General features: G+C 59.6%; 1 protein-coding gene across 2 annotated transcripts in view; it reads right to left on the bottom strand.

Moving 5' to 3' along the window:
* NHERF2 (NHERF family PDZ scaffold protein 2) overlaps positions 1-25,015 on the bottom strand; it is a 32,360-nt gene extending 7,345 nt beyond the window's left edge. The window contains exons 1-3 of one of the 2 annotated variants that reach the window (XM_058849791.1): positions 24,579-25,015; positions 20,416-20,661; positions 1,281-1,457 (exon numbers count right to left, since the gene is read on the bottom strand). In XM_058849791.1, coding sequence (XP_058705774.1) covers positions 1,281-1,457; positions 20,416-20,661; positions 24,579-24,788 — 633 coding nt within the window. In that variant the 5' untranslated portion in view covers positions 24,789-25,015. Of the gene's footprint in view, positions 1-1,280; positions 1,458-20,415; positions 20,662-22,438; positions 22,530-24,578 lie in introns of those variants that run through there. The other variant, XM_058849792.1, reaches the window with a different exon arrangement.
* Positions 25,016-25,310: the final 295 nt, after the last annotated feature.

Genomic DNA, 25,310 nt, shown 5'->3' with positions numbered 1-25,310 from the left:
GGGCTAGGATGAACAGAAACCCCTTGCAGGTTCTGCAGCTCCTTCCAGGTGCTGCCAGCTCACAGCCCTGCTCCATCCCTGTCCTGCCACTCCAGCTCACCCCAATCCACACCCAGGGCATGGCTGAGCCCAGGGCTGCTCTCCCCCCACCCTGGCACAGGCCTGGGGGGCATCAAATATTTATCCCAGCCCCAAAGAGCAGGCAGGGAGGGGATCGGGTTTCTGAGCTCGCCAGCTCACCCCGAGCTGCTTTGTGTGTGCCAGGCCCTGGGCCAAGCCCATAAATAAATAACTCGACCCCTGGATGTGACACCACCCAGCCACTGCCACCCGTGCCCCGCGCCCGGCCCCGGCCCCACGCTGCTCCCAGCATTAAACTTTCAGCTGCTGGGAACAGGCAGCAGCTCCCACTGGCTGGGGAACAATTATTCATGGGCCTGGAAAGCAGAAGAGTGCTCTGCTCTGGGATTTTCCCAGCTCACACTCTTCCAGGGGTGCAAATCCCACTCCTCTCTGAGCTGGGAGCGAGGGCCACGGCTCGGTCCCTATGGGGTGGTTTTGGGGTTCAACCTCCCGGGGAACAGCCCAAGCAGGGGATATCCATGTGCTCCCCCAGGGAAAGGGGTGATGGCAGCTGGCTGCTGGGTCAGTCCCTGCCTGTCCCTCTGCCCTGACAGGCAGCTCTGGATGGGGAACCTCCTTCTCCAGGAAAACACAACCCTCAAGCCAAAGAGAGCGCAATTCCCAGCCCCATCCCAACTTTTTGGCCCCATCAGTGTTGTCCAGCACCTGGTAACCAGCAAGATGCTCCCAAGAACACTTTCCCCCCACCTTTCATAATTTTGTGTCTTAAAATCTCTGCAAAGACTCTTCCCCTGTTTTTCCCAAGCATTCCCTGCAGGGCATCAGCTCAGCTGGGCAGCACCAACCTGGCCTTACGCCCACAGGTGTAACCTGTGGCACCCTCCTGGTGCCAGCCAGAGCCAGCACAGCACCTTGGGGACAGGGGTGGCCTTGGCAGTGCTGGGGGAATGGCTGGACTCACTGGTCTTGGAGGGCTTTTCCAGCCTAAACAATGCCAAGTTTCTCCTGTGTAATTTACCCAGACTCCAGAGCTCACAAATGCCCACTCGGCAGGAGAGGGAAGAGCACAAATCCAGAGCAGCCCCATCAGGCCTCCCAATTAGAGGAATACAGGGGGGATCAGATGAGAAAGGTGAGGGGATGGGGGTTGTTTTGGCTTCCCCAGGGTCCCAGCCCTGCTGCTGTGCCCCCGTTACCTCCACCAGGCGGTCCTGGGGCCGCAGCCCTGCCCGGGAAGCCGGCGAGTCGGGATCCACCGAGCGGATGAACTGCCCCGGCCGGGATTTCTCGCTGTGCAGGTTGAAGCCGTAGCCATTGGGGCCTTTCTTCAGGTGGCAGAGACGTGGGCACAGCTCCTTCTGTCCGTTCAAATCCTGGTTCATGGAGGAGAGGGTGGGGGACACAAGGCACGGGGGTTTATTGTTGGCTTTGGGGTGGCTCTCGGGCAGATGTGACCGTAAATAAAGCCCCGAGGAAGCGCCGTATCTGCCCCCCGTCCTCGGCGTGGGGACGGGTTGACAAATGGATTTCCTCTCATTGAGTCTATTTTCGAAACCCAATTGTCCAAAACCACTCCAGAAAAATGAAAACAAAACAAAAAATGCATTTCCTTCACCAGGAGTGGCTCAGATTCATCCACCCACAGGCTGGGACCCCCCCGCCAAGCCCCAGCCCCGGGCAGGGAGGAACCAAGGCCCAGTCGTGCTTTGCCCAGGCTCACCCAGACCTGGGATTAACCTCAGGCAGGTATTTAAGGCAGTGCCACACCCTTGGTGACACCGGCATCACCCACTGGTGCCATCCCCTCCCAGTGAGGATGATGAACATCCAAGAGCTCCCTGCAGGTCAGGAAGGCTGAGCTCGGCAGGATGAACAGCACAGGGGCACGTGAGGAGTTGAGTGCTTCCCCTCATGCCATGGAAAATGCTTTAAGGCTCCTTGGGGCAGCCAGGGAGTGACAAATCCTGGTTTTCTCCAGGTTTTCAGGACCCACTGCATTCCCTGGGATGCTGCTCCTGCCAGCAGCTCTCGTGCCAGGCGGCTCCAGCTTGGCACCTCGGAGATTCAGGGTGTTCATTTCCACCCACAGCTTAAGGAAAACATCCCCCCTGGATGAGTTTTACCCTTCCCTTGGCAGGAGCACCACTGCTCCCTGCCTGCCCACAGAGAGGATTTGTCTGGGATCACATTCCCAGGGAAATCTCTTACAGCCTTCCCCTCCAAATTAAAAATCCAGGCAGCAATTTCCTCCTCCTTCCTCTCTTGGCCGAAAGGCACCATGAAACACCAAACCCCCCAACTCCTTCATCCCCTCAAGGAGGGATTTTACAGAGGAGAACAAAATGGGGACACACAGAAGGATCACTACTGGGGATCCCTGTGCTGGGGGATGGAATTTGCATAGAATTCCAGGGATCCCTGTGCTGGGGGATGGAATTTGAATCAGATAGAAGAGATTAATTCTATAGATGAATTCATAGAATTCCAGATGGGTTGGAAGGAACCTTAAAAACCCCCCCTGTTCCAGTCCCCTGCCATGGCAGGGACACCTCCCACTGTCCCAGGCTGCTCCAAGCTCCATCCAAGCTGGCTTTGGACACTTCCAGGGATCCAGGGACAGCCACAGCTGCTCTGGGCAATTCTGGCTGTGGCTGCAGTGCCCAGGGGGGACAGACAGGGATCAGGGTTCTTCAGCACCAGCCTGACCAGCCCAATCCCAGCCTCCAGGAAGAGACAGGGAAGCAAAATGCTTTACACACAGAATGGTTCAGGTGGGAAGGAACCACTGAAGGTCAAGCAGAATTCCCCAGAGCCCATCAGTCAGGATTGTGTCTCCTCTGGCACAGGAGGGGCACCTTAACCACCAAATCCCTCCAAAACTGCTCACACACAAGGGTCACCACCAGCAGTGCCCATCACAGGCATCGCAGACACTCAAAACTGCTGCACACTGCTCCTGAATTTTAGAGATCCCCTTAGCAAACGGGATTTTTATTAAAAACCAGCTCATGGTGTTGACATCTCAATCCCAGATTCTGTTCTTAAAGGGAAAAAAAGTGATCAGTGAACAACCCAAACAAGGATGGGGCTGCCAAGCCCCTCCTCTACCTGCTGTGCACACCCAGGGCAGCCCTGCACCCCCATCCTCTCCCTCTGCACTTTTTATTTGGATTTAACCCTGCTGCACTTTTCCCATGGCCCCAGAGCAGATGGTTCACCCTATCTGCAAACATTTCCAGCCTGCCTTGGAGTTCTTCAAAACTGAACAAAACAGGAAATGATTCAACCGGCCCAGGAGGGTCGGACTCGTGTGACCTTAAAGGACACACGGGGCTCTGTGTGACAGGACAAGGGGAGCATGTCTGGGGTCACCAAAGTGCATCTGGGATCACCAAAATCCATCTGGGATCACCTCTTCGGGTTTAAAAAGGACCTTTCAAAACCATTTTCCTCCTGGCTCCATTTTTCCAGGCTCAGAGCTCTTGCAGCAGTGGGAGAAATCACTGAGAACCACCCAAAAATCTGTGCTGGAGGTGCAGCGTGGGGATCCCCTGGGAACACAGGGTCAGTCCCTCCTCCTCCTCCTCCTCCTCCTCCTCCAGGGCATCCCCTGGGATCAGCAGTGAAATCAAATTACTCACTGCACAAACCAGACAGGGAAAAGCTTCGCTGCAGGATCCCTTTGGCTGTGAGGGCGCTGACTTGTGCCATGACCTACGTGGGCTTGTGCTGCTTTCACTGCACAATCTTGAACTCAAGGCCCTTAACTGGAATGTATTCAAGACATTTATTTTTAAATATATATGCATATAAAAAAAAAAAAATAATCCCAATCCAGCATCTGTTCTAGGCAAAAATCCTGGGGGAAAACTGCTTATCCTCCCGCAGAGATGATCCAGGGCTTTTGCTGGGCTCTTAAACCTCCCAGCTAACGCAATCCTTGGCTGCTGGAAAAAACAGGTCTTGGAGCTGAGCTCTGCAAAACCCCTGTCTGGGATTAAGCAGAGGCTGACACTCCCCTCGCTCCCCCCAAGAAACAGAGCCGCTGCCTCTCCTGCCAGCTCCGCTCGTTATTTTCTTTTTGACCCGTGCCAGCGTTTCCCTGCTTGTGTTCTGGGAAGATATTTCCTAAGCTCCCGGGGGAATTTGGCCTTTGTGAAACCCAAGCCGTGCCACAGAAACGTTCCCTGGAACAGCAGAAGTTATCTGGGCTTCCCAGGAGCTGCCTGCAGAAGCGCTCCGGAGGAGGCTGCGCCGCCTCTCACGCGCCAAGAGCCTGGAAACCACTTTGGATTAAGTTACATTCACGTGGATGCTGTAAAGCAACAAAATTCAACTCTTTTTTTTTTGTCTTAAAAAGCCAAAAGTTGCCCACACACACCAAAGTAAAAATTTTGCAAAATGAAGCTTCTTTTTTTTTTTTTTTTTTCCCCCTCCTCTCCAGGAATCCAGGCACTGATTTTATGAGCTGGATTAAGCAGGGCACGCTCCATCCCTGTCTGTACCATCCCCAGGAATGTCTGTGCAGATAATAAATGCTGCCTGGACCATTAACTGCACCCTGGAGCTGCAGCTTGGGGCAAACCAGCAGCATTTTCCAAGGAAAAAGGTTTCGGAAGCGCAGCTCAAGCTGGTCCATTTAAAAATGCACAAACAAGACATTAAATAACAATGAAATGCTTTCAGTAAAATGAAAAAAAAACCTGATTGGGTGTTGCCAGCTCTCACAATCTCATGGCAACTCTTTGCAGCATCTGATTTTTTATTTCCCTTAGAGTTTCCAGCGCTGCTGATGGGAACTGGGGTCCCTCAGGGACACCCTTTGGTCCGTGGGGGTCACCTGGGGTCACCCTTGGCTCATTGGGGTGTTCCAGAGACAAGGCTGAGCTCCCTGGGGCTCCCCAGAGATGTCCCTTGGCCCATGGGGTGTCCCAGCCCTGGCTCTGGGTCACCCCATGCAGGTCCCTGCAGTGACCAGAGCCTTTCCCACTGCCCACACCTGGGGCTGCTGGCAGAAATGGCACCAGCTCTGATTAACCAGAGGTTTCCACACCATTAATTAGCAGGTGGAAGCCTCCATGAAAGCAGAACCCATTCCCAGAAGCATCAAAAGGAGCCAAACTCCCCTCCTGGGTTTTGGGGGGCAGCAGAGCAGCCCCAGAGCTCCGTTATCCACCTGCCCCTACTAAAGCCCAGCTCAACAGCACGAGGCCACCGGTGCCAGAGCCCCTCCTGCTGCCCCAGCCCAGGACAGGGATGTCCCCTGCTCCCCACAGGAGTGTCCCAAAGGACACTGCCTCACAAAACCAACCTGCACCTTCACACCACCTCCCAGCCTGACCCTGAGCAGGAACAGGGATAAAAAAAAGGGCATTTCAAAACCAGCCCAGAAAGCTTCAGGAACACCCTGAAGCTCTCCATACCCAGGACTGTCCCCAGCCCCTCTGCCCCACAAACTCCTGCCCACAACGGGCCAAAGAGCCCTGACAGCCACGGTTTAGGGCTTTATTCCGGGAATAAAACACCCCTGCCAGCGTGGACACCCTGGGTCCTTCAGGAGAGGAAGAGGAGGAGGAGGAGGAGGAGGAGGGAGAGGAGCACACAGACACAGAGCTACTCTAGAGGCCATCGGTACCATCTGCCCTGGGATCCCGCTGGCTCCCGGCTCAACGCGGCTCCTGCAGCGCCCGATGGCACCGGGCTCACCCCAAACCTCCTCCCAGGCTGATGGCAAGGGCAGGGTGTCCCAGGGGGTGTCCAGGGGGTGTCCAGGGGGTGTCCAGGGGGTGTCCCAGGGGGTGTCCCACGATGGGAGCAGGAGCTCCAGCCCCTCTCGTGCCCTGGAATGGGGATTTGCTGGAGCTCCACCAAGCTCATCTCCTGGGTGTGCTGCTCATAATCACCGGGAGGGATCAGGGCTCGGCCCTAATCGCCTCAGTCCTGCCTGGGACCACCTCACCCTGCTCCCAACAGCAGCCCAGACCCCCCTGCCCACCCTGGGGGCTTCACCAAACAGGCTCCAGTCGCCCCTGCTGGGAATTGCTGGATGCACTCCAGGCTCTGGATCACCCAGGACAGGTCAAACCTTTCCATCCCTGCTTGGCAGAGCTGGAGAAAACCCAGGCAGGAGCATTCCTGCCTAATTTGCATTGTTAACATACTTCAAGTCAGCTTGCCATGGTGTTTCCTCTCCTTTCCCATGTGGTTTCTGTCAGAAAATGGCTCCTGTGCACCCTCCAAAACAAACCTCAGAGGCAGAACCCACCAGGGCTGGGGGACACCGGGCTGCTGTCCTGCCCTGGGGACACCTTGGGACATGGAGATGTCCTGAGGGGACAGAGAACACTGCTCAGAGCCTTGGGGTCCATTCCCACTGTTGTGCCCCCAGCTGGGACTCCTCCAGCCCCTGCACACAGCAGGGGATGCAGGGGAGGGGATGCACAGCCACCTTCAGGGCTTGTGCAGCAGAAATGCAGGATCCTGACCCAAATCCAAACCCCAGCAGGGAGAGGAGCGAGGGGCAACAGTGGGAGCCTGGAAAGAGCCAAGGAGGGGCAGGAAAGGGGCCCAGGGGCCACTGCACCACCAGAACAAGGGACCCATTTACACCCCCTGCCAGGGCACCCTCCCTTGGCACTACTGGTTATACTGGGAGCTGAGCCGAGCCTCGGGCAAGCTTTAATTGCCACTATTATTACCACAGCTTTGTTGGAAGCTCAAAGGCTGCTGCCTGTGCACAGATTTAGGGATGCGCTTAACTTTAAGCAGATTTTTGTCACCGCTCCGGAAAGGGGAGTGGTGAAACCTCGCTGTCTTCCACTCTGCGGAGATGAGGAAGGCTGGGAGAAGCTGGAGCCATCAGCAGTACCCACAGCCCCTCTTGCCATGAGAAGCAGGAGGCTTTGGGATGGTGCCACGGCTGGAGCGGGATCGCTGTGCCAGGATCCTGCTCCCTTCCCCTTCCCCCAGAAATGACTCAAGTTTTCCCATTAAAGCAGCACCAGAACGGGGGCTATTGTAGCACTGCACCCCCCAGGGCCAGGGGACCTTGGTGACACTTGGAGGGGGGGACAGCAAATGCCAAAGGAGCCTCCAAACCCACCCGGAGAGTGGGACTGCACCGTGGGGAGAGGACACGGCAGCTCTCCCCCATCCCCAGGGCTGGAAAAGCAGAGCAAGGATGCTCCTGGGGGCTTCCCAAGCCCTGGCTGGGGCTCAGCTCCACGCTGGGATGCTGCAGCCCCCTGCACGCTGCTGGGAGGGCTCGGGGCTCATTGCCCCCCTCCCTGCTGGCCACACTCCCCTGCCCCATCCCCGGCTGGAGGCAGCCAGCGCCCGCTCCAGCTCCAGATGTTGGTGAAATGCTATAAATAACAGAGGGGGAAGGGATTCGGGGCTGCTGGGACGCCAGCCCCACCAAACACAAGCAGATGTTCCTCCAGAGCTGGGACTGGGCAGGAAAGCGGCGGCTCCAGCATCCAGAGACCCCCCCAGGCAGATTCCACCAGCCAGGAATAAATCCTTGGGCAGGAACAGCAAACTCTAATTCCCACCCACCCCATTCCCGAGGTGTTTCAGCCCAATGGGCAAAAGAGGAAAGCCTCACATCCCTCCTCCAACACAGACCTGACAGCCCAGAGCCACTCAGTGAACGCTCCTTCTTCCCACATCTCTCAGCAGGACAAAATCCCAGATTTCTCAGTCACTGCCGAGTGCCCCTGGTTGTCCCTACCCAGGAGAAAAGGATGGGCTCAAAAGCAGCTGAGCTGCCACCAAAAAGTTTCTGGCAGAGGCTGTGATCACCCTAAAATCAGCAAAAGTTTTAAGTTCTCTTAAAACCCCCCAGGAGGAGAGCGGGGTGCTGCAGGCTCCTGATGGTGACAGCACAAACTGTGCCTCCCCTTGGTGTCACAGCCCCTTGTCACCTGCCTGCCCCCAGCCCTGTCCTGGGCTGTTGTAGCTTATTGAAATCTCTTGCATTACTCAAATTACTCCAATTATTTCAATTGCTCCAGCTGGGTTAGAGTGCTGGAAGCATTAAATAAATAAATCAGTATTTTTTTTTTTATTTATTTTAAAGGCAGCAGACACTGAGGTTTGTGCTGTTCCCCCAGCACCCCCTGCCAAGCTGGGGGGCTGCACCAGCACACAGCCAGTGCCCTTTGGATGCATCCCTCCCTCCCTCTGGATGCATCCCACCACTTTCTCTGCCAGCAGGCAGCACAAAGGCAGCGGGTGAGGATGGCAGTGAGTGATTCCAATTAGCAATGGAACACGTCCAGCCACGGCTCCTCGGCAGGACCCACGGCCAAGCTGCAGCTGATACGGTAATTTGGATATTTCTGGGATTTTTCTGATGACAGTCCCCTGTGAGGAGGAGGAGGATCAGCCAATGCCATGGAAAACCTGGATTTGCAGCACAGCTCCCTCCAGCCCTGGAGGGGAAGGATGATGCCCAGAGTGATGCCCTCAGCAGGGTCCTGCTGGCCCCAGGGACACTCATCCTGAGCCCTGCAGCCCTTTTGGACACAGCTGAGGTGCCAGGGTGGTGTAAAAGTCATCACAAAAGATTAACGAGGCCCTTCACCATCCCATGGCACCACGGCAGCAGCAAGAAGAGGTTTGTACCTTCCCCGTGCCCTCACAGATGTGTCCAGCTCATCCCCAAGCCTGCTCCTTGCCAGCTGCTGTGGGATGCAGAGCAGTGCCAGCACCAGAGGGTTGTTATCCCAAAAAAAGTGCCAGGCAGGAGAAAACAAGAGCAGGAAGGATGTGGAGGGTGGGGAGGCCGTGGGATGGCACCGCTCCCACCCCGACACTGGGAAAAGCGCTTCCCACCAGGGCTTCACCTCCAGCAAAGCTCCTGCCAAGGAAATGGGAGCTCGACCTCCTCCAGGGCTGCCCCGAGGCGCGGGGTAAGCCGGGATTTGCCCCTCTCCGACATCCCCGCGGCATTAGAGAAATCCCCAGCACAAAGGGGCCTCTCAGGATGGGGCAGCACCGGGCCATGGCCTGCTGGGCTCCCCCAGGGACAGCCCAGGCCAGGGTCCCCCACGGGCTCTGGGGACACCCCAGCTCCGTCCAGCCCCTCCAGCTGATCCCTTCCCTGGCAGCCCCACAGCGGGGGAATTTCTCAGCCACGAGAAGCAGCATTTTTCCCCTGTTTGCTGGCGTTGGAGCAGACTCAGACAGCGAAGGCACCCACGCTCTCCCCCCGGGCAGGGCTGGAGCCAGCAACAGCAGCACAGGCTTGGCTGGAGCAGGGAGCAGCTGGCCCGGACAGAGAGAGAGGGAGGGAGGATGGAGGAGAGCGAAACCGCCACGTGCACGTGTTTTCATGGACAGAGAGGCAACTTTTCCAGCAGGATCTGCCAAGGAAACGCACAGCCGGGATAGCGGAGAGCTCCTCTGCTCCACAGGGATCGGCTCCAGGATGATGTGGGGCAGCAATGTGGGTCCTGGCAGGCTGGGATTTGGCCAAGAGGGGAAAGATGGAATCTCCATTCTGGATTGAAAAGGGATCTCAGCAGATCCAGAGGGATCTGTTTTCCGCTGAGTGGGAGGGAAAAGAGCATCGGTCACTGAGCATGGCTGGAGCTGCTGGAACAGGGAAAAGTCCTTCCCACACCACCATGAACCCCCAGGCGAGAGGAGGGACTGCTCTGGACAATGGGAAGGCAGAGGGAGACGCTGGGAATAAACTTCCCCAAGCCCACAGCGTTCCCTCCCTCCACAGGGGCTCGTGTCCCACTGTCCCACCCCAAACCAGAGAGCTGCCACCCCCAAAGCACATCCCAAACAGAGCCCCGGGCACGGCTCCCACGCCAGCTCAGCATCGCTTCCAGCCGGGGCCGTGCCGGAGCCGGGCACCTCCAGGCTCTGCCCGGCCGCCCTTCGGCCTCCCCAGCCGCTTTTGGAAGCCAAGCCTTGAGCAATCACCAAACATTGGTTGAAGCTGGCCCCATTCCTCGCCTTCAGTGACCTCAGGTCAGCAGCTGGAATCCAGTCCTGCAGCTTTGCGCTCCCACGGCGCTGGCCCGGCAGCACGGCCTCGGAAAAGCCCGGAGGTGGAGGGGGCTCTGTGATGCAGCAGGGAGCACCTCCCACCCCCGAGAGCACCCCGGGACAGGGAGAGGTCTTGGGAAAGGAAAGGTATTTTCCCAAGGACTGAGGCTGCTCAGGCTCTGTGCCCCTGCTTTTCCCCGTGCCAGGGCTGTGGGACTGGGGTCACCAGGGTAGGACCATACAGAGCCCAGCAGGGCCAGCACCAACTGCTCAAACCCACCAGGACCTGCCCTGAGAGATTTTAGGGACAGGAGGCAACCCCAGTGCCCTGCAGAAAGCCAGCTGTCAGTCAAGACATCTCATCCAGAACGGGGACTGTTCTGAAAAGCCAGCAAGGACACAAATCCTGCTCCCCTCCACGAGCTCCCAAACCCCCACCCCAGAGGAGGAGCTCATGGGTGCTACACCCAGCCTTGCAGAGCCCAATAAAACACACACAGGGTGGGAAGGAAGGCACAAGCCATCCTGCTGTCCCTTTGGGGCTGGTTTTCTCCTCCTGCTCTGCCACCCAGCCCAGCTGGGAGCGAGGGGTGCTCTGGACACAGGGCAGGGGGACAGATCTGCACCCCCCAGCCCGGCCCCTGCCCAGGAAGGGGGAGAACAGGCGCTGCTCTGTGAGTGCTGGGCCCAGGGAAGTTCAATAGTTTACTCCCAATATTTGTCTTGGCCGGGCAGCCCAGCTCGCTGGAGGAAATGGGGCAGGGGGAGGGCTCCAAACATCCTCTGCATTCCTTGTAACGAGAGCAAAGCCAGCGCCGGGGCACCCGCGCTCGGGGTCACCCAATGTGAGGCCTTTTGTGTTTAGAAATCCTGCAATAAAACATCCAGGGGTGCAATTTTCCAGAAAGCAGCAGTGGGCTGAGAAGCCTCAGCCCCAGCCCCCAGCTTGACATGTAAACTACTCCCTTCTCCCAAAAAGCCCCAAGTCACAGCTTCTGCACAAAATCTGCTGACCTGGGCACAGCAGCCAAAGCCTCCAGTTCTGCTGGGGTTCCTCTTGACCTCCCCCTCCAAAACTCAACCCTGCTGTCACTGCCCCCGTTGCACAACGCTGGCACCAGCTCCATCCCACCACACTGCTGGGAAACACGGGATCAAAGCGAGACCTGGCGCAACCAGGGACCATCGGGGCTCCTTGTGGAGCTCCAAAAATGACATTTTTTAAACCAAGCTCCTTAAAAACGAGGGGTTCACAGACGATGCCCCTTGCCAGGGAGCTGGGTTTATCTCCAGCTGAGCGGGCTGGGGCAGATAAAGGGGCTGGGGTGGCCCTTGGAGCCCTGGGCAGCCGGACACAGCACGGTCCTGGGGCAGGATCTCCTGTGATAACCCCGGAGCCAGCACCGGCTGCTCCTGCTGATAAACCCGGGCTGAATGGGGTGACAGTGCCAGTCCTGGGGCTCTGGGCACGCTGCCATCCGTGCCTCTGGTGAGAGGAACACGGAGCCCCGAGAAAGAGGGAACAGCTCCAGAATGGTGCTCACAAAACCTAAAGAGGGATTTGGGTGCCCAGCACAACCCTCCAGCCGCTCCAAGGGGACTTTTATCCCCACATTCCAGGACGATCCAGGGTCTCCCACATCCCCGTGGCTCAGCCCCCCGAGGCCAGCGCAGCCCTGCTGCCAGACAAGAGCAGGGAACTCTTCCAGGCAAAGCAGCTACTCACCCGCTTAGAACTAATTAGGGCTTGTCTTAATTAAATCCTGCTAACCATGAACAACCCCAAGGCCAGAATTAGCTGATTTACCTGGGATGGCCTCTGGCTGCTGCTCTGGTAGGAAGGAGCCAGCCCTGTGCTGGACACAGCGAGGCAGGAGCTGCCAGGGATTGGGAAGAGCTGCTGGAGACCTTCCCCAGGGCACAGCATCTGTCCCCAGGGAGTGCCAGCTCAGCCAGGTGACAGGGCCACATTCCCAAGGGTGGGAGCTCAGCCTGGCAAGGCTGGAGCAGAGGGATTAGCCCTCCCACCACCTTTAGTGCTGCTCACATCTTTAATGGGATTAGTCGCTGTAATTCCATGAGAGGGTTTAATCACACAACACCCCTGGGAGCAGCAGGGCTGGGGAGGCAGCGACCCTGCTCCCAGCAGATGGGGATGGACAGGACCAGGAATACATTGGGACACCCACTCCTTCCTCCAGCATCCCTGGGACAGCCCAGTGCCAGGCTGGAGACCCTCCCAAGGGAAAGATCCACAGCCAGGCAGTCCCAGTTGGGCAGCCTGGAGAAGAGAAGGCTCACAGAGAGCTCAGAGCCCCTTCCAGGGTCTAAAGGGGATCCAGGAGAGCTGGAGAGAGACAGGGGACAAGGGATGGACAGACAGGACACAGAGAATGGCTTCCCACTGCCAGAGGCAGGGCTGGATGGGATATTGGGCAGGAATTGTTCCCTGGCAGGGTGGGCAGGCCCTGGTACAGGTGCCCAGAGCAGCTGTGGGTGCCCCTGGATCCCTGGCAGTGCCCAAGGCCAGGCTGGACAGGGCTTGGAGCAGCCTGGGACAGTGAAAGGTGTCCCATGGCAGGGGGTGGATTAACTGACCTGCCCCTTCCAACCCAACCCATTCCAGAATTCTCTGCCCACTGAGCAGCCTCTCACACTTTCACAGCACTACCTGCAGGGAATTGTCTTTCTCCCCTTCCCAGTGCTCATAAAACGACTAAAATTTGGCTTTCACAGGCTCACCACTAACAAACACCTCACACCAGCTTATTGTACCTGGAAACAAACTCCTACAAAGCTTTAGTGGGAAAAGAGAGACACTGAGCCAACAAAATCCAGCTCTGAGTCTGGATGTGGTCTGAACGTGCACAGCAATGGAACCAAAACATATTCAGGAGTCCAGGCAAAATGTAATGAAATTAAATTACAATATGGATCTTGCCAGAAAGAATTATGTCAACAACTTGAGGTTCAATTCCTTATTTATAGAGACCTGTGGATCTGGAGAAAGCCTCCACTGATTACAAGTTTAACTTTTGCTCTCTCATATCCCAGCCTGGAGTCTCCCACCAGCAGTGCCTGTAAAATCCCCACATCCAGAGGCAGAAAGGACTGGGAGACAAAAATCAGCTCAGAACAGACCTTCACTTGCACCCTGAGTTCTTTTAGAGTGCTGAGTACATCATTCCACCTCACAGCCTCGGTCCCCCAGACTGGCAGGAATGAACAGCACAGAAGTGATGCCTCATTGTCAGGGCTGTGAGCACTCAAGGAATGGTGCTTTAAGGGTTAAAATGAGCTGTTTAGAACCTCTCTTGCACTAGTCAGATGGATCTGGAAGCCTTGGCTCCCTCCAGCCTGGGAATTCACTCTGGAAGGCAGCAGCACTGGCACCTTTGCTCCACATTTCCATTGCTCCAGCACCTGCAGCCAGGTGGGAGCAGCTCCATGTGCAGGGGCTGGCAGGAGGAGCTGGGACCCCCCCACAGCCACAGCAGCACCCGAGGCATCAACAGCTCCAGATCCAACCCCTGGCCATGACTGATCCATCCAGGCTGCCCAGCAGCACTGGGACAGCCCTGGATAAAAAGCTGGGAACGTTCCCTTCACCACAACCCACTCAGGTGTCAGGAATAAACAGAGAATCCAAAAAAAAATAAAACCCAAAAAACAAACAAACAAAAAAAACCACCCAAAACCCAATATTGTTGTAAGGTTTCCTCTGCCATGTCAAGCCCACGAGGCCGAGCAGGCTGGAGCAGCTCCAAGGGATGGAGCAGAGGCACAGCAGAGGCTCTGTGCAGCTGCCAGGGCACACGCAGAAGGCCCCAACGCTGCCAGAAGATTTTTAATTTATTCTAAACCATTTAATAGTTCTGCTATTGAACAGAACCATCGGCAGCTGGCTGGGAGCCCACTAGTGAGCGGGGCTGGGTTTGAAGGAAAGCTGCTGGAGCCCATCCCTGAGAGCCGAGGGGGCTGGGGAGAGCTGCACTTCCAGCAGCTCCCACTGAAGATCAGCTGCCCAATCATTCCGAGGGAAAGTTTTTGATTACTCGAGGATGCAGAAGGGATCAGCCCCGGCTGGACCACCCGCAGCACCCCCAGCTCCGGGCTGGCAGCTGGGGGGTCCCGGGGTGACCCCACTGTCCCCCCGCAGGACCGGCAGCCCCTCGGGAGCGTGTGGCTCCGGGAACAAAAGCTCTTGGCAGGGCAGGGCTCCTCCCGATGCTAATCTGCCTCTCGCCTCCCTCCCGCTTTGTGTTTCACTAAAAATACCGCGGCGGAGGAAGTTTGTGCCGCGGGGTGGATGCTCTCCTCCCCGGGAGGGGCTTCCTGCGCTGCCCCGGCACCAAAATAGCCCCCGGCCCCGGCAGGGCCAGCCTGGAGCCGGGGGACCCCCACCCTGTCCCCCCCAGCCCTGTCCCCCCAGCCCAGGACACAGCCCCGGTCCGTACAAAAGGAAGCTCTGGGCACCCGAAGCCCCTTCCTGCAGCCCGGGGAGGATGCGGGATCCCGGGGCCCGGGGAGGATGCGGGATCCCGGGGCTGGAGGAGGATGCGGGATCCCGGGGCTCGGGGAGGATGCGGGATCCCAGGGCCCGGGGAGGATGCGGGATCCCGGGGCTCGGGGAGGATGCGGGATCCCAGGGCCCGGGGAGGATGCGGGATCCCGGGGCTCCGGGAGGATGCGGGATCCCGGGGCTCCGGGAGGATGCGGGATCCCGGGGCCCGGGGAGGATGCGGGATCCCGGGGCTCCGGGAGGATGCGGGATCCCGGGGCCCGGGGAGGATGCGGGATCCCGGGGCCCGGGGAGGATGCGGGATCCCGGGGCTCCGGGAGGATGCGGGATCCCGGGGCCCGGGGAGGATGCGGGATCCCGGGGCCCGGGGAGGATGCGGGATCCCGGGGCTCCGGGAGGATGCGGGATCCCGGGGCTCGGGAAGGATGCGGGATCCCGGGGCTCGGGGAGGATGCGGGATCCCGGGGCCCGGGGAGGATGCGGGATCCCGGGGCTCGGGGAGGATGCGGGATCCCGGGGCCCGGGGAGGATGCGGGATCCCGGGGCTCGGGGAGGATGCGGGATCCCGGGGCCCGGGGAGGATGCGGGATCCCGGGGCCCGGGGAGGATGCGGGATCCCGGGGCTCCGGGAGGATGCGGGATCCCGGGGAGGATGCGGGATCCCGGGGCTCGGGGAGGATGCGGGATCCCGGGGAGGATGCGGGATCCCGGGGCTCGGGGAGGATGCGGGATCCCGGGGCCCGGGGAGGATGCGGGATCCCGGGGCTCGGGGAGGATGCGGGATCCCGGGGCTCGGGGAGGATGCGGGATCCCGGGGCTCCGGGAGGATGCGGGATCCCGGGGCTCACCCTGCCGGGATCCCGGGGCTCACCCTGCCGGGATCCCGGGGCTCACCCTGCCGGGATCCTTCACCTTTCCCGTCCGGAGCGGGGAGCGTTTCCAGCGGGATTTGGCTCAGGTCCCTGCCAGCACCTCCTCCGAGTGTTGTGGCGATGATGCCCAGCACACGCTGCTCAACCAGAGCTGCACAAACCCCCCCTGGCAGCCCCAAACTCGCAGCACAAAGCGGCAAGAGAAGGGAACGGGGCCAAGGCACAAGGGCCGGGCAGCCGGGGCTGTGTGGGGCACGGTGCCGGGGCTGCCCCATCCCAGCCTGGGGAGCCGCAGGGATTTGGGATGTGGAGCCTCTGCAGCAGCACAAACACCCAAAATCATCGCGGCACCCGTGAGTGGTGTGGATGGGAAGGGACCTCCAAGCTGATCTCGTTCGGACACCTTCCATCACCCCAGGCTGCTCCAAGCGCTCTCCATCCCGGCCCTGGACACTCCCAGGGATGAGGATTTGCATCTCCACGTGCTCCAGCCTCCATTCCCGAGGTGCGGAGCTGGAGCTGCTCCAGAGCCCACCCCCAGCCCGGTGACACGCGATGCCACAGCCCGGCCACATCAATAATGCAGCGGGGTCAGCAGCGTCCCCACAGCTCCGCCCGGCTGCTGCCGTGCTCTGGGATTGAAGCAGCGATCCCAAAAGCGAGGCACCCCCGTGCCAAGCCTGCCTGAGCTCCCACAGAACCCACACCCCACGGGGGTGACAGCGGCAAGGGCTTTGGGGGTGGCAGAGGCTCTCCAGGCACCTTCCCTTCCTCATCCATCCCATGTCCTCATGCAGGAGCAGCCCTCGCGGCAGCTCCACTGTTGGCTTTGCAAAGGTTTTTTTTTTTAACTAGAAATGGCCAGAGCTCCCAGGGTGGCACATCCCTGCTGCCCCCACAAACACGGCTTCCCCTCGGCTCTGCCCTCTCACACCCACAGCATCCCCAAAAACAGCTGCTGTGGGAAGGGCAGGGAATGCCCCAGGACACAGCCACAGCTCCTGGGGCTCTGTGCCCGAGGGTTTCCCCAAACCCCTCCCTGCACAGCAGGAACCTCACCCAGGCTGTGCCAGGGCTGAGCTTTGCCATCTTTCCCATCGCCCTCTCCCACAGATCTGAGCTCGCCACGGGGAGTGGAAGATGCTGCAGGGAAGTGCTTTAATTCAAACCATCTACTTATTTATTTTTTTTTAAATTGCATAATTGCTGCAGACATTTCTGCTCATGTTTGGTTTTATTACATCTTTGTGGTTATTCTACAAGCCCTAAATTTTGGGCCTCAACTGAGCTGGCAAAGTGCTCCAAAAACATCTGTCCTGAGTTACTCCCCTTGCAGCACCGTGGCAGAAGACATCACAACACAGGGGGTTTATTTGCAACAGAGCAAAGTTCTTACTCCTGACCCAAAGAGAAGGGTAAATATTGACTGCCTCGAGGTCAGCACTGACCCTACACCTGGTCCCAACAGGCGCCCAGCCCTTGTCCTGCAGAGAGCAGCTCCACTGTCCTCAGACATGCAGGAGGCTCAGGGGCTGCCACCACCCCCGTGTCACCCCAGGGACACCATCCTGCTGCCTCCTGTCCCTGCCAGCAGCCATCCTAAGGTGACACATCCCTCCCCAGCACAGGACAATCAACAACCAGCCACTCATTCCCCTCCATTTAAATTCCCAGACTCAACAGGTTTGAATCCAGAAGCTCCAAGACGTGGGTTTGTTCTCCAAAGGATAAACTTTGGAGAAGTTTAAGGTTGTAAAGGTCCCTTTGAACACCCATCCCCCACCAAACAGAGCATGAAGGAAGGGAATTGCATCACCCCCAACGCCTCTCTGGCTTTGCTGTTCTTGTTTCTCCTACAAACACACCTGGAGAAGGCAGCAAGTCCCAAGGACAGCTCTAATGGCCATAATGGGGTCCCAGTGCCAGCACATTCCTCCCAGTGCCCAGCAGGAATGGGACAGCAGAGCCACAGCCCCTGCAGAGGTGCTGCCAGCCCTGACCAGGACACCTGCCCACCACAGACACCTCTGGAACGAGCAGCAGCATCCAGGTGAGGTCCTGGCAGCCCTGCAGCCCTTTACACACCACCAGCCCAGGCGTTTCATTACAGCCACCCACGGCCCAAAGGCACCTTTGCCACTGGAGCAGCTCACACCAGCTCCCAGAGCAGCCCCTGCCACGCTGGGACCCCCCAAACCCCCACCTCTGCACCTGCCAGGAGTGCTGGAGCCCAGCAGGGCAGAGCCAGAGCTCTGGGGACGCAGGAAACAGCCTGGAAAGCCACCAGAACCTCTTGGGGACAGGGGAGCACCTGGGATGGAGGACACAGACCCTGCCAGGGGACAGAGTGGGACAAACCTCCCCAGCCCAGCAGACACAGGCACAATTCTGTGGGACAGGGCAAGGCAGCCCTGGCTCCCTGTGCCACCACAGCCACACAGGGCACGAGTCCCCAGGGCGCTGGGGACAGCAGAGCTGTGACAGCCACAGCTGCTGGCTGCCAGCCCTGCCGACCTGCTCCCCGGGCAGGATTTTAAATACGTGCTGAATTATTCATGGCATCACCGAGGTTCCTGGAGCACGAGGTGCTGGCCACCAGGTCCCTGCCGGGGTGCACGGTGACCTCCCCACCCATGGCAGCTCTGGGGGGGTCACCCCTGCTGGGAAATAAATCTGGGGCAGCACTGGGGGGTGGCAGGGCTGTGCCCACCCTTCCTGCTCCATCACAAGCCACCAGGTTTCTCTCCTCGTTTTGTTAAAGTTGTTCGTCTCTTCAGGCTCCCTGAACAACCCCGGCCTCAAATCCAGGAAAACTCCAGCTTTTCTATAAACAAACGCTGCTCACAAAAATGCAGCTCCCTGGGAGCAGCCCCGAGCATCGGCCCCAGTTCCCACAGGTCTGCAGGGGGGAAGGAGCTGCTTTCTCTCCTTCACTGAACACCTCCAGGAAAGCTCAGAAAAGCCCGAAATCTGGCTGGGGACAAATCTCTGGGTGTATCCCAGCTGTCACAGCCCCACTACAGCAGCAGCAATCTCCCAAAAACCCCCCACACTCGGGAGCTGCACATTCCAGTGCCTGTGACCTGCTGGATTAGGGTCGAGCTGCCCCATGACACAGTGCTGGGGGGCTGGGCAGGGCAGAAATCGGGGTCCACCACATCTGATTCACCATGCCCTGGCCTCCTGCTGCTTTGGGAGCCAGCGAGAGGGACACAGCACCCACACCAAGAGCCTGGAGCAGGTTTTAGCACCTTGAATTAAGCAGGATGGCAAGGCACAGGACATCAGGTCCTGCTGCTCCAGCCACCCCTGCCCTCACCCCAGAGTCACACACGGCTCTGGCACAGTGAAGTGACCTTGGCCAGGACAGCTGGCAGTGCCCAGCTCTCCCCAGAGCTGCTGGGGCAGGAGCAAAGCACCCCAATGTGCTCAGCAGCCCATCCCCATCCCCACGAGGGGGAAATCACCCCTGGAGCCAGTTCCCCTTGGCCAGCCCTGTCTCCAGCACTGAACACCCAGGAAAAGCCCCTTGGAGGGGAACTCTCCTCCCCAGTCCCAGCTCTGCTCTCCCTGTCCCACCCTCTCCTTGGAGGAGCCAAAGGCCGGAAAGGACCGTGCTGTTCCTGGCCTGACTTCCCGTCAGCTCCCGCCGCTGGATCCCGACCAGCACACGGAACAGCACCAGAGGAAATGCCCCGTGTGGAAATCCACCCTCTCCTGGGAATGGCTCCTCTCCCACCCAGCTCCAACATCCTGGGGGAACACAGCCACCATCATCCTCACACAGGTGAGATTCTGACCTTCACAGACCTTCCAGCAGCTTCAAACCAGGCAATAAATACAGGAAAATAAAATACCGTCTCCAAGCCTGCCCCAGAGAAGGAGGATCCTTCTGTGCAAGATTCCAAACAGCTCCAGAGGGAAGGACCAGAGGTGAGCCCCCTTCTCCTGCCTCACACCAGCATCACCCCTTCTCTGCACAGGGGGATTTCTGCACCAGGGGCTCCTGAGGACACAACGCTCTCCCAACTTTCCCATGGATGGGCTCCTGGCAGCCCAGGGGCCACTTCTGGGCCAGCACTCAGCCACCACCCCCATCCCGAGGGGACAGAGAGCGACCTGGCACTGCAGCCCCTGCAGGGCCCCCAGGGACGAGGAGGAGGAGGAGGAGGAGGAGGAGGAGAAGGAGGAGAAGGAGGAGGAATGCCCACAGCAGCTCCATGCTGAAGAGGCTGATGAGCAGCACAGAGCAGCGAGCACAGGAGAGGGGGAACACGGATGGGAGGGGACAGATGGCTGTGGAGCAGGGCCAGAGTGCCTGGCTTGGCCACACACCACCCCCACAGCTCCTGCCACGTTCCCACCTGCGGCAGGGGCAGCCCGGAGCCAGCCCCGCTATCAGCCCAGCACAAGCCTGCGCCGTCTCCTCCAGCCCCGGCAGCCATGGAAACTGGACGGTTTCCACCCCAAATTCCTTCCCCTTTGGAAAGGAGTTTACCAATAAAAGGCACTTAGTGCCGAATCACAGTCCAGACCCAGGCTGCTTAAACAGAGCCAATTTCCTTCCTATTTCAGCAAAAAGCTGCGAACACGTTCGCTCCAGATGTTCCCTCCCTCCTGCAAATAATGGAGGGAGAGCAGCTCATTCATGAGCTCCAGCTTGGCCACAGCCCTGCTCTGGGATCCAGCCTGGGACCTCGGCTGAGGCACCGTGGGGTCACTCAGGACTGAGAACCCCCCCAGCAGCTCAGGGGGCACCGCAGGGGAGGGAATGCACAGCTGGGGAGGAGAGAGAGATTCCAGAGGGCAGTTTGGGACACCTGGGGTCCCCAAGCTGACAGTCACACACACACACAAGGTTTATCTCTGCTGGCACAAGCCGTGCTCGAAGAGGAAGGAGCCACCAGGAGGTTCCACCCGCTCTGCCCTCACCTTCCTGCTGCCGTGCGAGGAGAAGCTGTGGGAATGCCTCTGGAGGCCGCCCCCGCTCAGATCCAGCTGCGGTTTCCAAACCTCGCCGTTGTCGCTGGGCAGGCCCTTGGCAGAGCCCAGCAGGATCCCGTTGTGCACCATGTCCTCGGTGCAGGTGAGCCTCAGGCTGCACAGGTACTCGTCCGTCTCCTTGTCCACCACCAGCAAGCGCGTCTCCGTCTCCACGGCCTTGATGCGCTGCACGACCTGGGAATGACAGGGACAGCTCAGGGGACGCTCGGGGGTGGCAGGAGCTGCGCCCAAGCAGGGCCATCAGTTCCCCCACAGCTCTGCAGCTCTGCTCTGGGTAAAGGTTTATGCTTCCAGCTACGGGTGATGGGGTAGAAAGGGCAAGAACGCAGCTTTGGGAGATCCCTGGGGATGCAGCCCGGGTCACAGCCACACAGCAGCTCTGCCCACACCATCTGGGATCACCACCTGCTCACTCAACAGCTTCCAGAGGCTGGCACTGCCCTCGAGCACCAGCAGCCCTCTGCCTGCCACTGTCCTGTGGAGCCCAGTGTGTCCCACCAAGCAAACACCTTCATTTCCTCAATCCAGCCTGTCCTTCCACAGCCAGGGCAGGGCACGAGCCAGGGGGCACAGGAAGGCTCCAAGCAGCAATGTGGGCAGTCAGGGGCTGTCCCCCACCACAGCATTGTGCAGGCTGGGGGTAGATTTAGGAAGGGAACAGCCCAATCCCTGCATCCACCCCCAGTGCTGCTGGGGACCGGCAGAGGTAAGGGCAGGCAGCGCTGGGAGCGGGAGATGAGCCCATCCCTGGCAGGATCCAGCTCCAGGCAGGGCTGAATGGGGACATTGTCCGGCTGTGCCCGGCTCCTTCACGGGGATCAGGGACTGGCAGAGGCTCCCACAGACGCTGACGGTGGGGAGAGCCAGGAGGAGCTGATCCCACAGCCAGGCAGGGGGTAAATCCCACCAGAGTGGGCTGGGATGGAAATGGGGAAAATCCAGAACATCCACAAGGAAACCACCTCCAGACTCACTGCTGGCAGCCACCAAGGGCACCTCCTCCCAGTACAGGCCTTCATCCCGACGAGGAGGAGGGGTGGCATTGCTGGCAGCGCTGCTCAGCCACCATCCCCAGCCATGGGGTGGCCCTGAACACCCCTGATGTGCTGGGAACCCCCCCAAAAGCAGCCTGGGGCTCCTTGCAGGGCTCCTGCTCTGATCTAGGTCACAGTGGCCAGACACGCCAAGGTTAGAGCGACAAACGAGCCTAATACGCAATTAACCAGCGTTTATTTACTCCCTGCAAGCTCCACTCAAGGTCAACAGAGCCCGTATCTGCAAACAAGAAAAAAAATCCAGCCTGCAAGAAATGTACAGGCTGCAGACAGGGCTGAACTAAACCATCCACTGCAGTGATCCCACCCGTAACCAGCCTGGAGGGTGCTGATCCATCAGGCCCAGAAAATCCATCTGCTCCCCTTCAGATCCGTTTCCATCCCACATCAGACGGTGCTGCTGACACCAGCGGTGCCTGGGCAGGGACACTTCCCCCAGAGGAGCCCTGGCAGCAGCAGCCAACGCACGGCACCAAAGACGCAGCCGGGGAACGCGCTGGCCCTGCGGTGACATCCCCCAGACCCCGCAGTTTGGGTGCCCCAGGCAGCACGGGGGATCCCACAGGGGGGATCACAGGGGTCCCACAGACTGCAGAGGGTTCACAGAAGGGTCCAAAGGCGGCGTGGAGCAGAGCTGGGCTCACCCCATGGCCGAGCCCCCCAACAGCCACAGCGAGAGCAGCGATGGAGCAAAGGTCCCACGAGTGCCAGGGGCTGAGGCAGGCAGGGATGGATGGATGGAGAGCGGCACAGAGCAGCCCCTGCCGCTCCCCACGAGCAGGATGAGCAGAAGGGGCTGTGAGGAGCCCCCCAAGGCAGCAGACCTCTCTGGGGACAGAGCAGAGAGGTGGAAGGCAAAGCAGCAGCCCCTGGGCAGGTCCTGCCCAGCACCGTACCCGCTTCCGAGCCATGCTCCCAGCCTCGAGTCCCGCAGGCTTCTGGAGACAGAGCAGCCTCCTCTGAGCATCTGGGACCTCCTCAGCACCCGACCCAGCCCCATGATTTCCGCAGCTCCACCCAAGCAGACTTTCACCCCTGGAGACGGCAGCACCAGCCCGGTACAGCCAGCGGGGCCCTTCCACCCTTGCCAAACAACAGCCCAGGAAGGACTCACGGTGCCACGGGCAGCAGCTCCCGCAGAGGTGCCCGTGCCCTGCTCCATGCTGCCAGCCTCCACGGGCACCCGGGGGCTTTCCCTGCTCTGGGCACAGCAGCTGTGCCTCTGCCCGGTTCCGAAGAACCCAGGATGCATTTGAGACGTGAAACGCCCCGAGAACGCGTTCTGCCTTCGCTCCTTGGGCAAGGCCAAGAAAAAAAACAGAGAACAAAGACAAAAATGCTGCCAGCTTGGGCTGGAAACACAGTTACACCCAAACAGCGAGGCCTTGTGTGCAGCACTCAGACCTGAGGCACATGGAGAAGTGTTACTTATTCAAGGTTGGGTGAGGAGCAGCACGAGGAAGAGCCACGGTGAGGCGGCTGCTCAAAGCCATGGTGTGAGCCACCAGGGCAGCGCCCCAGCCACAGCCCATCGCTGCTGGGGAGTTTCTGGGGAAGGAAGAGCTTCTCATGGTATCAAGGCACGAAGAAGGGTGATCCCAGAGCAGGCAGGGCTGCTCCTGCTCCCACCACTTGCACTGTCACAGATCCCAGTGCCATGGCAGCCGGAGTGAGGCTCCTCGACACCCTGGATGGGACACCCTGTTCCAGTCACCGCCGGGAGCAAGTGCCAGGGCTCCATCCAGCTGCCAGCAGCAAAAAAAAAAAAAAAATAGGAAGAAAGAGAAATTTCCCCCTCCCATTTCACTTGACCTACTGGGAAGCCTCAGCATGTTTCAAAGACACAGCTGGCTCCGCTATCGCCCGTCCCCAGCAGCCCAGCGCCAGCAGGGAGCTCTGGTGGCTTCCAAGGCACCACAGGAACACAGCCCTCCTTCCTGCCCAGCCACATCAAAGATGGGGATCCTCCTTCAAGGGGTTTGAAATCACATTCAGGACAAACATCAACTTTCACACGGCTGGCTCAGAGCATCAAAACAAGCTCAATTAGCCAGGAAACCCCACCAGGCTCACAGAGTGGAGTCCACGGCGCTTTGTTGGAGCCACCTGGAAGGTTCAGCTTCACCTTCAGCACGGCAACATCCACGCCTGGGGGTGAGACCTGGGAACACACAGCCCCCCAAAACTCTGCAGGGTCGAGGCACATCCCAGCTCTGCCCCCATGCAGCGCTGGCAGCGGGGCTGAGCAGATGTTTTAAGTTACTGAAACACTAAATCCTGCAGAGCCCCACGAGGCAAGCTGTGCCCCTGCCAGGCTCTGAGTGTCCAGCAGGACTGGAGCAGCTTGAACCTCACTGCTTGTTTTTGTTGATTTTTTTTTTCCTCATTGCTTATTTCTTCCCCCCCGCATTTCTTGGTTGTTTTTTTTTTTTTAGACTAAATTGTTTGACAAATGCAAGTTTCAGTTTTACAAGCAGAAAATGCCACAGCCCAAAACAGCTTCTGTTGGGGAGCAGAGAAAACAGCACCCTTGGACCTGCCAGGGCTCCCCTCCGAGCCCTATCGCTATCTGGCCAGCCCAACTGCTGAACATCTGCACAGCTTTATCTGGAGATTTTAAGGCATCTTCCTACACTCCGAGCTGCACAAGCAGGCGCAGCTCGCCCAACGCAGCCAAGAAAACCCACAGCAGAGCCGGAAATAAAGCCCGGGTCTCCCCATTCCTTTCCACCACAGATTGCATAACGCGGCAGAGCCCTGCCCAGCCCCACACACCTTCAGCTTTCCCACCTTGACACGACCGCAACCTCCTGCGCCCAGCAGCGCGACCCCGCACGGAGCTGCGGCTCCCGGGGCACGCAAAGCCCGGAGCCGGCATCTCACGGAGGGAGCAGCCACCCCACCGCCGCACCCTCCGCCGCCGCCGGACCGGGGATGCTCCGGCGGGGATATTTTGGGTGAAAGCCCCGCTTTCGGGGCACGGCGGGGCGCTCAGCGCGGCGGTCTTGTCCCCGCTGTCCCCGCTCCATCCCGCACCTGGTGATGCGTCTCCTGCTCCACGTTGAGCCCGTTCACCTCCACGACGCGGTCCCCGGCGCGCAGCCCCGCAGCCTCGGCGGGCGAGCCGGGCTCCACTTTGCGGATGAACTGGCCGCTCTTGCCCTTCTCGCCGTGCAGGTGGAAGCCGTAGCCGCTCTCCCCCTTGAGCATTCGGCACAGCCGCGGCTTCAGCTGGTCCTTGGCCATGGCCGGCGGCGGAGCGGCGGTGGCGGCGGAGCTGGGCGGGCGCGGGGCCGCTTTTATGGGCGGCCCGGGGCGGGCGCCGAGGGGCGGGTCGGGACCGGGGCCGGGGCCGGGGCTGCGGCCGGCGGTGGGAGCGGGGCAGCGGCGGGACGAGGGGCCGGGGCCGGGGCGATGCGCAGCTCGGCCATGCTGCGGCTGCCCCGCGGCACCGGGAGCGCGGCGGGCGGGGACGGCGCCGGGACGGGAGGGGACGGGGCGGAGCCGCAGCGAGGGACGGGGCGGGCGGGGCGAGACCGGCACCGGAACCGACACCGACACCGGCATCGGTACCAGCATCGGTACCAGCATCAGCATCGGTACCAGCATCGGTACCGGCATCAGCATCGGCACCGGCACCAGCATCGGTACCGGCATCAGTAGCGGCATCAGCATCGGCACCAGCATCGGTACCGGCACCAGCATCGGTACCAGCATCAGCATCGGTACCGGCATCGGTACCGGCACCAGCATCGGTACCGGCATCAG

Source organism: Poecile atricapillus, chromosome 14 (genome assembly GCF_030490865.1).
Source record: "Poecile atricapillus isolate bPoeAtr1 chromosome 14, bPoeAtr1.hap1, whole genome shotgun sequence".
Taxonomy (NCBI): domain Eukaryota; kingdom Metazoa; phylum Chordata; class Aves; order Passeriformes; family Paridae; genus Poecile; species Poecile atricapillus.
Note: the sequence above shows the minus strand (reverse complement) of the source record. Positions and strands in the feature narration are given on the sequence as shown.